We start from the raw sequence: 15,546 nt of genomic DNA, 5'->3' as shown, positions 1-15,546 counted from the left end.
CATCGTGATTTGATACACTTGGCAGTGTAGCTAGAGGAAGAGGAGGATCATCAGTAACATGGCAGTTTAAAACTTTGGCCACAATGCACGAAGAGCATTGGTAGGTAAGGCAGATAACCTGCACAGGCAATGAATGCAGCATCTCCTTTTGCCCATCCCGCCACTGTTTACACCGTGAACAATGACTTGCCTTCAAACAACAACACATCTCCCTGCCACCCAGCAGAAGATGAAACAACAGAAAGCAAACTGCAAGGCAAATATCACACAAAGCAGAGAGAAGCTGAGCATGAAAGCAGAAAACAAATACCAGCAGTACACCAGCAGGACACTCGGTTTAGCTGACCACCTAGGACTGCAGACCTTTTCCTGCACTCACAAATGAACGGGTACCTGATGTCTCCTACAGTATTGGCACCCACTAAGGAATATTCAAAATTAATTCCTCAATACTTAAAGAAAAAGGACCTAAACTCACTCTAACGAAGACTCCATCGATGTAACGTCCCTTTGCGTGATGAAAAGCACAGTTGGCTTTCTGACAGCCTACTGGCTGCTTCTCCCAGTAGCAGGGAATCTCACTGCGCTTTTTCTGAAGACAGAAAGAAAGACAAGCTCGTGATAACATGCACCTAAGGTTTGCAAAGAGATGCACAGTTCCAGGTCACGACAGCGATAGGGCTGTCACAATACAGTGCTGAAACATCATTCCAAAGGTCAGTTTATCACTCAAGTATAGTATTTCCGGGCATATTCACAAAGTTTGCAGAAGCTGTAACCACTATGCACGTTTAGCTTTGTCATCATTCAGTTTGAGAAGACAGGCACTCTCAGACATCAGTTTAGGGTGGGTTAAACTAATACACCTAGGATTATACTAGGATTATTCAGAGGGAAAAAGAACATCTTAAATTGCCTAGGTTAACTCTATCCAGAACTACTTCTTGGAGACGTCGTTCTTCTGCACCTTTAACTTTCCCCACTGCTTCCTAGCCCAGGCAGCTAGAACAGCATTATCTGAAGGACTCCGGGACACAAGAGACCTGATAGATCATTATCAAGCCTGCTCTCAGGAGGCTAGTACAGCCTGTTTATTACCCCCCTGCTCCAGCAGGTTTTAGCAGTCTAGTTAGCAGTTATTCTGCATCTGTTGAGAAAATACTGTCGGCATCTAATAAAAGAAAATCTTGCTAAGACGTACCTAAGGCATTGATTTTATTTCCCTCTCCTTCCTCCCACCCCCTCTCCTGGTAACAGAAACCAGTGTCATTTCAAAGCAAATGAATCTGTCCTGCAAAAGCACAATCAGCACACCTACGGCACTGAAAAATGCTTTTGTTGATTTATTTTGAGAACACATCTTTAGGCACTCACATCAATTTCCATGTGTCTGAATCATTCAGGCAGACATTCCTGAAACAACGACCCTCCTGCCACAGCGTGCAGACCGTCTCGTTCCCCAGAGCAGCTTCGCAGTGGCGGAAGGAACAGTTGTCTCCCTGTAACCAAAAGGAAACCAACAAGGAAAATATAGTACAGCCTCAAAAACGTCCGTGCTACTGCCTCAGGTTGCTACAATTGAATTCACAATCTAGCTGCTTATCACGTTAACCTTAAAAAAAAGAAACCTTAAAACCCTAACACCTTGTTAGAAACACTCTGTAACCAATACCATAGGCTCAGGCAAGGATCTCAGTGAAGTAGCATTTTTATTCACGATTGCAATGGCAGGCGTCCCACAAGCCACCTACTAGTTCCCTAACACAGTTTATATACATTTTTTTTTTTCCTCTTGATGACCGGGACCCTCCCCTGTTTCCCCATTGACTGGGTAATCCAGGTTCACAATCTATCCGGTGCTTCACAGAAAATACACAGCTGCTGGCCTGTTACAAGTCAATTTTCTTTTTTTCTTGACTGTTTTCCTCTTTGAGGTGGTAATGTTTCTTACACCGTGATTTCTACCCAATTGCTCTAAGGATTCTGGTTGTCTGCATTTTACAAGGTTGTCTGTTAAGCTTTCTTATCACTGTGAGCATATATCAATACCACCTTCCTTCCCTCTAAACGATGTAACTGTGCAAAAATATTTTTATTCCCACAACCTCGATCCCCTTACCTATCCTCTTACCTATCCCCTTACCCTATCCACACCTGGATGCAGACCCCAACTGTCCACAAGCAGCTCCCAACCCCCCCCCCCCCATGAACTGGACCCCACCCCACCCAGATGCAGGCCCCAGGTCCCGGCCCCAGCCCCAACCCCCCAGACGCAGGCCCCAAAGGTGTACAACCAGCTCCCACCACCCCCCTCAAAGGGAGGCCCCAAAGCCCGCCAGAGGACCCTAGAGTGTACAAGCAGCTCCCAACCCCCCCGGCACAGACTCCAACCCCCCCCCCAAACACAGGCCCCAAAGGCATACAAGCAACTCCCCACCCTCCCCAGAGGCAGGCCCCAAAGGTGTACAAACAGCCGCAACCCCCCCCAAGACCCAGACCCTTACAGTGTACAAGCAGCTCCCAACTCCCCCAACGTGGCCACCTACAGCAGACAAGCACCTGTCACCCCCCCCCCCCCCAGCTGCAGACCCCAAAGGTGTAGAAGCAGCTACAAACCCTGCACAAGGCAGGACCCTACAGTGTACAAGCAGCTCCGAAGCACCCCCCAGATGCAAGTCCCAAAGGTGTACAAGCAGCTCCCAACCCCCTCCAGATGCAGATCCCTATATTGTACAAGCAGCTCCCAACACCCCCCCAAATGCAAGCCCCTACTGTGTACAAGCAGCTCAGTGCACTGTGTACAAGCACCACAGGTCACCGGGGTGGGTTCTATGCTGCGCCCGGGGGCCCTCCGGGGGTCACAGGGGTGGGTCCTATGGGGCCCAGAATCTATCAGACTTCAGAATCTATCTGGTTATCACGTTAACCAAAGACCATTCTGCTTCCTCCTCCTACTCTACCCCTTCGTGAAAAAAATGGAAAAAAAAAGCCTGAAAATGGAGTCACTTCTTAAAAAAACACCTGATCATACGTGCAAGGCAATGATCAACTATGGCTACCAGTAACTGCTACAGAATGCAGTATGACGCGTTAAATAGCATGTTCCAGTCACTGTGGGTCTTCGAGTTCACCTACCTGGACAACCTCAGCAAAGTTATCGATCTTCAAAGACTTCCAGTGAACTTCTCCTGGAGGCCGAACCAACACTGAATCCGTGAATTAATGATAAAGGGGTAGGAAGAATTTGCCTCCTCACTTTGCCAAGGGAGCCTCTCATCCACAATTCAAACATAGGATGTGCTTTTAAACAGCTTATAACTAATGGAGGAAGCAAGTCCATTTGAATACTCTCTCAGACTGGAGACAGCCAGGGTTAGTTAGCTCTTCAAAAAATAAAAACCAAAAAAAAAAAACCCAACAAAACAAAACAAAAACAAAAAAAACCAGCGCATTTAGAGATGAACTCGTGATTCAAAGTGGCTGCAAAAATGAGGATCCATCTTCCACAGCCGGACAATTTAACTTTTTTTTTTTTTTTTTAATTTAAAATTCAGTATGTTCCAATCTCTGGTCTTCAAGATTTCTTCACCTATTAAGAAAAGACAAAAACCTTTCCCCGTCTTTATTACCTGTACAGCAAAAAATGCACCAGTGCATATAAATACACAAATGTGCATACGCATACACACATATGTGTTTAGACACACACGAGGAGTGAGTGATAGAAAGTTAGCGAGAGCGACAGTGGAAATCAGAATTTTTGCCTTTTTGATGCAGAGAGCGCGTAAAAACTCTCTCATTTTGAGGGAGCTAGAAAAAAATGGAGGATCTACAAAATATTTTGATGAGTATGCCTTCGAGGCCAATGCTTTATAACATGAATGATCTGGGGGCCAACACACAAATATGCATACATATGTACATGCATACAGGATAAACATATCTATACACACAAGCGTGCACAGTATATGTCGTATGGTATCCATATCGAGAACAACTCGTAGCCCTGATCAGACACGTAGAGTTGCAATCAATTAACAGCAGGAAGACAGCAGACCAAGGATACAGCAAGCTTTGAGAGGCAGGGCAATGCTCACTTTGCCAGTGGCATGGCTGCATGATACCAAGAATTTTGAATTAGTTTGATTTTTTGGAAGCAATTTGTTTTCTTTCTGCGCTGTAGCAAATACCGCAGGTTTGCCATCACGTGCTGTTCCCTAATCCATATATCCGTCATCATCCATTGCTGCAAGATCATGAAAGGTTAGAAAAGATGACTTAGGTCCAATTTAACAGCCAATGATTTTTCAATGACCAGAGCTGCAACAGATTTTATTTAGCCGCAAGCAGGTTTTTTTTTTCTGATGTGAAGTCAGATATTTTGATTTTTTTTTTTTTAAGACACTAAATGTCATAAAACCTGCAACCAGACCAGATAAAGTTCAAATTAGAGTGATTCTGAATCCTTTCATTAAAATGCTGCACATTTCTGTGCAAATTATTTCGGACTCTTCTGGACAAAAGCGGATGAAATAGTTCTTACAAATTAATAATAAAAGGTTGGAACCTTTTACTCACACAAACACTAGTGAATTTTCCAGGAAATATTTTTTTGGCAGGGAATTTTCCCAAATCTAAAGTAAAGAGAGGAAAAGTTGGGTTCTCATATTAGGTATTGGTTTTGACTGCTTGACAAAGGGAATAAAAACAGAAGTTAAGTGCAAGGTTTCCTTCTCTTCTTTAGTATCGACAGGAATCGTCACTTCTGACCTTTAGCACCTTCAGAAACACACTTAGTGCCATGCAGGTTCCTCTGCATCTACTTCTAAAAATTACTGGTGCTCCTTAGCATGGAAGTTGGACTTGAAATCTTTTCCAGACTGAGCTCTTTTGAATGCCCAAGGAGCTCATCATTTTGCTTGTTGCCTTCCATTTTCCTGAAGAGACCCAGAACGCTGTTCAGGATATGAACGGATCTGGTCTAAGGAATGGGAAGAAAGCAAAAACCAAGGATACCTCACAGCCCTAAATGCCATAAAAGCAGTCTCATTTTAAAAAAGATCTCAAAAGCTTTTTTTTTTTTTTTTTTAACTGACATCTGCCAATATGGCGATCCAAGTGCTGAACAGAAACCAACTGAACTAGCCCCTGAAAGCCTGAATAAAAATGAGTAACTCTGGTGCACTCAGCAGGTCTGTAATTGAAGTTGGCAAGATTTTTAGATTTCTTTTTTCTCCAGGGTGCTAGTAAAGTTTTTGCGTTACGAGATTTTGAACTCTTTTTGTACAAAAGAATTACAGATGCACTACAGTCACGGTAGCTGGGGGTCTGGAAATACATGCCAACAAGTATCATAAACCATGCCTTTGCTGAAGGAAGATAAATAGTCCAAAGAAAATCTGTCTGGTTTGTTTTACAGGCTTGTCTTTCTCAGTATGGAACAAACTGACCTCCCTGGTCTAACTTTCCAGTTGGCTATTCTGCCTTTGTCCTGGAGAGAAGAGCAAGAAGGGAACAAAATATTTTTGCACTCCAAAGAATGCATTAGAGAAGGATTATCACACCTACCTAAGGGTACTTTCTTGTTTGTTTATAAAGCATAAAGTATTTCTCTTGGACAGTCTCTGTTGCTGGCCTGTTTTGTGCCTTCCATTTATAATAAAGATATTAAAGATGCTTACCCCGTTTCGGATTTTTTGTTTTGTTTTTTTTTAGAACAGTGTAAGCGGACAGTCGGATGACAAGCAAGAAAGAACACCATAAACTCCTTGCTCTGACCCTGCTTTTTAATCACCCAGCATCGCCCTGGCTGCAAAACAGTCCCCGCTGATTTACCTGCTTGTTAAAGCACCCCACGGGCTGAAAGTGTTGTGTGCTAGGTGTCAAATTATATTTAACGGTGCATAGGTAAACCATTCATCTTCCCATGGTCGAAGCACAGAACAGGCCAAGACGATGTGCTCAGATCTGAGCACGCCACTCTGCAGAGAATCAGTTTCAAGCCTAAGATGTTTCGCCCATCTCCCAGGCCCAGAGCGACAGCGACACCTTTACTCTGAAAGTCTGTGTTCTGCAAAGCCAGGAGGTGACCAATGACTCGACTGAGCGGTCTCCCCCAGCCACAAATGTCACAACCATGAGACACCTGGGACCACTGGAACGAGCTGCGAATAGCCCCGTTCTCCCTCCCAGGAAGAGCTGCTCCATCTTCTGCTCTTCTAAAGAGCCCTTAACATATCAAAGGAAGAGAGAGGTCCACAGAGCGGCTATTTCCTGCTTCCAGAGATCCTGTGCAAGACGGTTCTTGTGCTGCAGTTCCTGAAGAATTTCATGTGCATTAGCAGAACGAGAAAGTAAAGCTCTTAAGCAATTGCTAACCTGTTCTCAGTGCTCACAAGTCCCAAATCACTAATTTTACAGTACATATAAACCATGGCAGCTGGCACCTAGCACTGCACACGTTGGCAGTGTCGTCAGGAGCTAGAAAGTCAGGGGTGAGGGGATTAAGGGAAAACCACACATCAGTTTAGTAACTTGGCTCTCGTAGGATACTTCCTACTGCAGGAGTTTTAGCAAAGCCACTCAGAGGGACCTGCTGGTTAATTAAAATAGGACTTCTGCTGGAGCAGAAGATGGGAACCAACTGCATACTGCCAGTCTGTATCGACTTCCAATAAGACAGCGTTGGAAAAAGGTGCCTTCAACCGTCAGTAGCACAATAGCTCTGGTGATGTGTTAATTAAGGGCACTCTTACAGCTGAGTTTCTTCATAGCAGTATGTAGTTGAGAGTGTCCGAGTTTCCCAGGTAAGATTTATGTTTTCTCCTACCAAGCACCAGCTCAGTATGCAATGCTGTGTTAATAACACCCAAGCATGTAGATGTTAAACTGTAACTGCTTTTAAACCTATTTGTTGGTAAGAAAAGAGCTCAGTACACCACCTTCACAGGGCAAAAATCCACATGGAAGAGCAGAAAAACCCAGAAGAGCTTCCTGAACTTCACGTTACCAACAGCACCATCGGATTTAGATCCTGGCCTGGTGTTGTGGTTTAACCCGGCTGGCAGCTAAACACCACACAGCCGTTCGCTCACCCTCCCCCCTCCCTCTCTGGGATGGGGGAGAGAAACGGGAAAGTGAAGCCGGTGAGTTGAGATAAAGACAGTTTATTAAGACAGGAATATAATAATATAAGGAATATAAGGAATATAATAATAACAATAATAATAATAATAGTGATAATGATAATAGTATTAACAATAATAATGTGTAAGAAACAAGTGATGCACAATGCAATTGCTCACCACCCGCTGACCGATGCCCAGCCTATTCCCGAGCAGCCGGCCCCCCCACCCCGGCCAGCCACCCCTATATATTGTTTAGCATGACGCCAGATGGTATGGAATACCCCTTTGGCCGGTTTGGGTCAGCTGTCCTGGGTCTGTCCCCTCCCAGCTCCTGCTGCACCCCCAGCCTGCTCGCTGGCAGGACAGAGCGAGAAGCCGAAAAGTCCTTGGCCTGGTGTAAACACTGCTCTGCAGCAATTAAAACATCAGCATGTTATCAGCGCTCTTCTCATCCTAATCCAAAACATAGCACCCTACCAGCTACTATGAGCTACTTAACTCTGTCCTAACTGGAACCAGGACACCTGGCATCCAGGATGCACGGCCTGCAAGCACTGCTGCGATGTGGAAGTGCCAAGGCAGGTTTTTGGCCTGCCCTAAAACACTTTTTTTTTTTTTTAACCAACAATACAAAGAGTGTGCCAGGTATGCTGTAATGCCAGTGTGCCAGGTCAATAGAGGATATCCAAACAACAGAGGCGCTTGTCCTAATTTCTGGCGTGAAAACACTTTTACAGCATTCTTTTCACAAAGAAACCCCTCTCTAGCTTCTGCAATGCTCCAGGACCTGCTGCAGCTGCAGCGGCTGCGCTGGTACAACCCGCATCTTTGACAAATCTTTTCAACGGTTCTGCTTTACCTCGGCACAGTTGAGGTCACTCCTCTTCCTCTTCCAGCTGAGGAAGCAGCTTGCGGGCTCTGCCACACGGTCGGTGCAGAAGCGAAAGCTGGGAACACAGCAGTCAAACTCTCACTGCTAACGAAGCCACCAGGGCAGAGGGCTGACACAGACCCACCAGAGGCGAACCGTACCCGCTCTCCCTCCCGGCTGCGAGGCTCGCCACAGCAGCCCCGACCCGAAGCGCTCACAATGCTTTGCTTGGTGATGTCACCGATGAGTCAGAGTCCCCAGATGAGCATCTGCCTTGCCACTCTTTAATGTTGGTGTTGTTTTTTGGTTGGTTGCTTGCTTGCTTTTGAAACTTATGTAGGTTATGGTAAACCTTCAGGTAAACCACAGATCAATGGGGAAGAAGTCCCACACGAGGGAAGGCCGTGCATTTCTTCCAGGCAATGGCGCATGCTTTAACATGCTGCATTCGACAAAGAAGCTCTCTCCATTTTGCGCAGTGGCAACAGGCACGACTGCAACACACGCACGTGTAGGCAGCACCTGCAGGTCCCAAACCGTTAACCAATTTTTAGATAGCACCAATTTTTTATGTAGTGGCTTTCCGTTCATCCATAACCCCTTTTTTCCTTTCTTTGTATCGGGTGGCTCTCCTCCATTGTTCTCTCTGTCATTTTCCTCCCCAGTGTCTGAGCAGGCACTGGGAATCGTTTCCAGAGGAAGGGTACTGCAGAAGCTACAACCTTTACTCTCAGGGAAAAGAGAGTATGTGAAAGAATACATACTTCCTTTCTTTTCCTTTTTTTTTTTTTAAGTCTCTGAAATCAACGCTGCGGCTTGGCAGCAAATAACTATGGGAGTAATGATGATTCCTCATCCTCACTGTAACGTTGTAGTTAATGTCATAAAGAAGCAATTTCCCCAGGCAGTGGCCATTTGAGATGGGAAGGGGCAGTAAGAGGAAGTTTTCCTTAGACTAGCTCTTCCCCCAGAACACCTCGCCATCCAGCAACAAATTCAATTCACCTGCTCCGCCTGATCAGTCAAACGTGCGTCCGACTCCAGGACACGCCACAGTGGTGGTTCTGACGTGCTTTGAGAATCACCTATCCGCAGAATATCTCGGGTTTGTACACTCAAATAACGCAGTCTTTTCGAAATAAGGCCCAGAGCTCACACTCCGAGTGCAGCCTAACAGCACCAGAGGGCCGGTAGGCTAAACATTCCCATCCTGGCAACAGGACTGACCCGGGCAACAGTAAGCATCCCTTCTGCACTTTCATCGTGAACATCAGCATAAGGAAATAGAGACCTCCTCGATCCAAGGTTTAAGAAACAAACACCAAGGTCACCCAAGCGGGTTGTTTTCAGCAAACTAACAGAGAAATTAAGGTGACAACCGCGTGCATCCAGAGTTAGTCAGATCCCGAAGGCAGTTCCTTTGGGAAACGCAGGAGCAGCGCGCCAGATGACGGCTACCTTACAGCGCACCCCTCAGAGGCACTGCTACGAAAGGAAGGCAGAAGGTTGGAACTCAAAATAACTCGCAAGGCGCCCGTTACGGGGGAAGCTTTAATTTCCTCAGCAGAACCTCCCCCCTGAAGGCAGCCCAGGGACTCTTTGCTTCCCTAGGGAGACGGCAGGGACGGGGCAGGGCGGTGGGACGGAGGGACAGAGGGCCAGACGGACGGACAGACAGCCAGATGGATGGATAGACGGCCAGACGGACGGCCAGATGGCCCAAAAGGCCTGAGCAAGGGCTGAGGAGCAGCAGGGTAGGGCAGGGCAAGTGAACGTCTGCTTTGACACTCCTGACGTATTACTTCTCGGAGCGGCAGAACTGCGCTGGGTAGGCCCCACAGCAAGACTCGTATTTCTGTCCTTCCCTTTCAGGAAAGGATCTCCCACTTTGAATTTATTAATTTTCACGATGATGATACACAAATGGAAGTTTTGAAAAACTGAATGCTGATTAACAGATTTGTAGCACAGCCTGTGCATCAAAATTCATTTCTCTCCATTCAGGTAATCTTAGTTTCTGAGTTACAGTTACAGTCAAAATTTTTCTTCTTTGTTTTTTTTTTTTTTCTTTTGTGATCAGAAAATGAGGGGACTGGTTGTCCCAAGTCAGCCAGGGAACTTATCTTTGGTCGATGCACCAAGCAACTCAGCTCTCTTGGGGAAACTTAAATAGAACAGACAGATCTCCAAACGGATAAAAAAAATAAATCAAATGATAAACACCCAACCGACACATCTGATACCCCAGCTTATTGAACAGCACATGGGTTTAATCTACAGGCTCTGTCCAAAGCAGCAAGAAGTGACAGATTTAATCCAAACCAGTTGCCCGCTCTCACTCTCTGATCTGGAGATGTTATTTGACAAGCATGCATAGCAGTAACACTTGTAAACGCTGGGTTACTGCACCACAGCCCCAAATCCCTCACAGGCCCACTAAGATACTCTTACCGATTGATCCACAATAAACACTCCCAAAAAGATTCTCAACAAGCTAAACCCTGTTTAGAAAGAATCTGAGGAACCTGTCACTGCGGCAACAAAGGGCTGCAATTGTATGCAAAATCTCCAACACCCTCCTTAGCACCCTGCTAGCTCAAGGACTGTGTGGGGCTTCCGTGCCCTGAACGAGTCCACCCTGGCCACATAATGCAGATGTAATGGTCAAGAAAGCACATAGCGTTATCGAAACTTATCAGATCCACAGCTAAACGAAAAGCCCACGCTTCTATATTTCTCCTCCTTCTCCATTCACGGAAGGAAGAGACTGAAAACAAGCAGATTAGTGGTTTACATTTACAGTTAATGTGAAAAATGTTTATTTGTGAAATACATCACGTATTGTTTCAAGCTACAAAAAACTCTCTCCCACAAAGGAAGGACTTTTGTCCTCAGCATGCAACCCCAGTTACTATCTACCCCAACTTCCTATCTACCAGCGGGCCGCGTTCCCCTGGCACTCAGTCACTCCGCAGCACGGCAGCCACCTTTGTTCTAAGGATGGCAAATTCTACTTAGAAACGCTCTGTGGAAGAGTGATGTTGTCCCCTTTTAACATGATCCGGCCTGCAGCAAAGAGAAGGGAAAGAGGGGATTAGAGAGAGCCCAGAATCCGAGAATAATCTCATGTTTTCAGAAAGTATTTTGTGTGGTTGAGCAGGGTTTTGCCCATCACGCAGAGTCCTGTTCCTGCCAGCTGCCCCACACTCACAAGTCCCACGCCAGCCACCGTCCCCGTTCCAGCAGCACGCTCTCCCTGCTGAAAACCCCAGCACTGGGCGCACATCGTTGCTTCTGTCCACCAGCAGGTGGTAAATAAACACTGCCGCTACCGTGGCTCCCGGCTTTGACTCAGAGATCACAGCAAGTGTGAGAATCGCCCAGGGCCACCGGCTTTAGATGCAGCTGAAAGGAGCTGTGACCAGACTCCTCCAGCCAGTGCAGGCCGCCTGGTATTACACGTTTCAAAGACCAGAACTGGCCTCAGGCAGGGACAGATTCTCCTTCATCCAGCAAAATCAGCAGCTCAAAACTCATCAGGGACAGAGATGTAGCCAGTAATTGCTCACGGAACTTCAACATCAAGGCTCGTCACATGGTTGGTACCTCTCAGTGCTGCTACCTAGAAGGCTCACCCGGGCAGGTTTCAGACCGCGCGTCACTCGGGTTGCACAGACACACGACATACCCAGCTGTTTCCTTGATTTTGTCTTGGAGTGAATCTCCTCTGCGTCGTCCAGCACCGAATTCATGTACTCGTCAAAGCCCTAGAAAGCAGCAACAGTGGCAATTAGTTCAGCAACAACACAAACCATCATCAGCTTTGCTGACCCAGGCTGGACAATGAAGACTAATTGTTAGAGAAGTACGAATTTTTTTTCCCTTGTGCTAGTTTTTCTTGACAAGAGAAAATAGGATTGTGAATGAGGGAAAACAAACTAACGACGTAACGCGGGGTCGTGCTGATACTCACGATGATGCAGCCTTCTATCCGCATGTTCACTTGCTCGTAAAGCCACTCCTGGATCCTCGACAGTGGCAACAGGCACGACTGCAACTGTCCTGGTTCCAGTTAGGACAGAGTTAATTTTTCCTCATAGTAGCTGGTAGGGTGCTATGTTTTGGATTAGGATGAGAAGAGCGCTGATAACATGCTGATGTTTTAATTGTTGCAGAGCAGTGTTTACACCAGGCCAAGGACTTTTCGGCTTCTCGCTCTGTCCTGCCAGCGAGCAGGCTGGGGGTGCAGCAGGAGCTGGGAGGGGACAGACCCAGGACAGCTGACCCAAACCGGCCAAAGGGGTATTCCATACCATCTGGCGTCATGCTAAACAATATATAGGGGTGGCTGGCCGGGGTGGGGGGCCGGGCTGCTCGGGGATAGGCTGGGCATCGGTCAGCGGGTGGTGAGCAATTGCATTGTGCATCACTTGTTTCTTACACATTATTATTATTAATACTATTATCATTATCACTATTATTATTATTGTTATTATTATTTTCCTGTCTTAATAAACTGTCTTTATCTCAACTCACCGGCTTCACTTTCCCGTTTCTCTCCCCCATCCCAGAGAGGGAGGGGGGAGGGTGAGCGAACGGCTGTGTGGTGTTTAGCTGCCAGCCGGGTTAAACCACAACAGCCCTTTTGGCGCCCAAGGTGGGGCTCGAAGGGTTGAGATATCGACAGATTTGACCAGAGTGTGTTAAACTAAAATTGGTATAAGTACTGGACCTGCTTAATAGTTGCTAGTCACGATGTTGATTGCCTTAATCTCCAGTCTGCTGTACCTGTATTCCAAATTGAGTTTTATGGTGCGTTACTTTCTGTATGTGCTCCCTGTTGCACTGTTTATCCTTTCCGGGCCCTGGTTTAAGATTGTTATGGTACTGTGCGGTGTAGCAATGGCTTATGAAATGATGAAATATCTGGTCACGACTCTAACCTGGTATTTGTACTCAGCACTGACGTCGACTCTATACTTTGGAACCCATATCTCGGAAACTATTAGCAATTACACCTATTGCCTGTTTTCGTTAGGGAGCCAATCTGTGAAGGGGACAGGGGAAGACATGTTTCCCTACCTGTTCACTCTCCCTTTCTACTTCACCACCACCCTCTTATCCCCCGAGCTAGTTACGGTGGTTCTCCGAGATGTTGAATATCCTTGGGATACTCAGACCAGCCTGCTCTTGTTGTTATGTCTCCTGAATGCGCTTCAGATTTTGTGGAGGGTTAAACAACTACTCAGGAATCTCATCCGGAGATCTCTCTTGAGGCGGGATAGTTGCGAGTGGCAGGGAGTGTGGGAGGATATGGGCAGGTTTCTAGAGCAGTGGTCACCTCCAGTGTTTTGGACATTCACCCCTGAACAACTGCAAAATCCTAAAAAGCTGGCAGAATGCTTGAAAAAAAGGTGTCATGACTCTGGCAGTTCCAAAGTGACACAAATCACTGTAGCGTGCTGGGGTCTGGCTTGTGCCTATCGAGCTGCAATTGATGCTACTAGCAACCTAGCTCCAGCTCCTGCAGCCGCTCCAGCTCCAGCTCCTGCAGCTGCTCCAGTTCCAGCTCCTGCAGCCGCTCCAGCTCCAGCTCCTGCAGCCGCTCCAGCTCCAGCTCCTGCAGCCGTTCCGGCTCCTGCAGCCGCTCCAGCTCCAGCTCCCACAGCCACTCCAGCCCCTGCAGCCGCTCCAGCTCCAGCTCCTGCAGCAGCTCCAGCTCCTGCAGCTGCTCCCACTCCTGTGGCTGGGTCAGAGAAACGAGCTGTAGCAGTGCAAGTTGACCCCGCAGAGGGTATTCCAACCCCTGTGGCAGACCCTGTGTCTGGGTCAGAGAAACGAGCTGTAGCAGTGCAAGTTGCCCCTGTAGACAAGGTGAAAAAATGGTATAGAGGCTCAGGTCGTTTACAACGCAAACAGTCTTCTGCTAAGTCTGGGCATACTGAAGACGAGGCTGGGCCATCAAAGGTGCAGGAGACTGAAGATGAGGATGGGGATGTCGAAAAATCAACAGTAACTACCCGGACTCTATACCAGCGTGAGCTACGAGATGTGCGAAAAGATTTTGGTCGCTGTATAGGTGAGCAGCTTGTCACCTGGCTGCTCCGGTGCTGGGACACCGGAGCCAATTATGTGGAATTAGAGGGCAAGGAAGCCAGGCGGCTGGGATCCCTTGCTAGGGACGCATGCATTGACAAAGCAATTGGAGATGGAGCACAATCTCGCAGCCTCTGGAGGCGTCTCCTGTCAGCTGTGAAGGAAAGGTATCCCTTCAAGGAAGAACTTGTATGTTTACCAAGCAAATGGACCACCATGGAGAAGGGAATTCAGTACCTGAGGGAATTGTCCGTACGGGAAGTAATTTATAAGGACCTAGACGACGCACAAACATCCGCAGATCCAGATGCAGTCCGGTGTACACTACCCATGTGGCGGAAGTTTGTACAGAGTGCCCCATCATCATATGCCAGCTCATTGGCAATGCTAGCCTGGAAAACGGAGGAGAATCCCACAGTGAATGAAGTGACTAAAATACTCCGGCAGTACGAAGGAAATCTCTCCTCTTCCCTAAAGGCCTGTGTCTCAGCTGTGGAGAAACTCTCTGAAGAGGTCCACCAACTTAAAGAGAATTTATCTTCCCCTCCACCTGAACGAACCAGTGTCCACCAGCTAAAAGAGAATGCTTTAGAGAAACTTTCTGAAAAGATCCACCAACTTGAAGAAAGATTATCTTCCCCTTCACCTGAACGAACCAGTGTCCACCAGCTAAAAGAGAATGCTTTGGAGAAACTTTCTGAAAAGATCCACCAACTTGAAGAAAGATTATCTTCCCCTTCACCTGAACGAACCAGTGTCCACCAGCTAAAAGAGAATGCTTTGGAGAAACTTTCTGAAAAGATCCACCAACTTGAAGAAAGATTATCTTCCCCTTCACCTGAACGAACCAGTGTCCACCAGCTAAAAGAGAATACCTTGGAGAAACTTTCTGAAGAGATCCACCAACTTAAAGAGAGTTTATTTTCCTCCCCACCTGTACAAACCAGTGTCTCAGCTATTAGGGGTAAACGTTCATCTATGCAAGGAAGACAATATGGTGGGCACACACACCGCGCCACCCTGTTGTTTTACCTACGTGACCATGGAGAGGACATGAGAAAATGGGATGGAAAATCTACTGTGACCCTAGAGGCACGGGTACGTGAATTGCAAAGGAAAACAATTGGGAAAAAGGAGTTCTCTGAAAGGTTTGCTGCTCCAACTTCCAGCAGGCAGTCCTTTAAACACAGAAATGAAGATTCTGACCAGGACTAGAGGGGCCCTGCCTCCAGCCAGGGGGAGGAAAGGGACAATCGAGTTTATTGGACTGTGTGGATTCGATGGCCTGGCACGTCAGACGCACAGAAGTATAAGGCTTTGGTAGACACCGGTGCACAATGTACTCTAATGCCATCAAGCTATAAAGGGCCAGAGCCCATCTGTATTTATGGTGTGACGGGGGGATCCCAGCAGTTAACTGTATTGGAGGCTGAAGTGAGTCTAACCGGTAAT

The 15,546-nt window shown here is 47.0% G+C and overlaps 1 protein-coding gene across 1 annotated transcript; it reads right to left on the bottom strand.

Moving 5' to 3' along the window:
* Nucleotides 1–11,008: 11,008 nt before the first annotated feature.
* On the bottom strand, nucleotides 11,009–12,070 carry LOC308187083 (small nuclear ribonucleoprotein E-like; the record flags this gene model as incomplete). The annotated part of the gene is made up of 3 exons (XM_080609222.1): nucleotides 11,009–11,064; nucleotides 11,687–11,765; nucleotides 11,972–12,070. Coding segments are annotated over 3 exons (234 nt in total), but the record flags the coding sequence as incomplete, so codon positions are not given.
* Between the last annotated feature and the right edge of the window lie 3,476 nt (nucleotides 12,071–15,546).

The sequence above is a fragment of the Anser brachyrhynchus genome, assembly GCF_964034855.1.
Source record: "Anser brachyrhynchus genome assembly, contig: SCAFFOLD_156, whole genome shotgun sequence".
NCBI classification, from domain to species: domain Eukaryota; kingdom Metazoa; phylum Chordata; class Aves; order Anseriformes; family Anatidae; genus Anser; species Anser brachyrhynchus.
The sequence above is the reverse complement of the archived record's forward strand: the minus strand, read 5'-3'. Positions and strand labels throughout refer to the sequence as shown.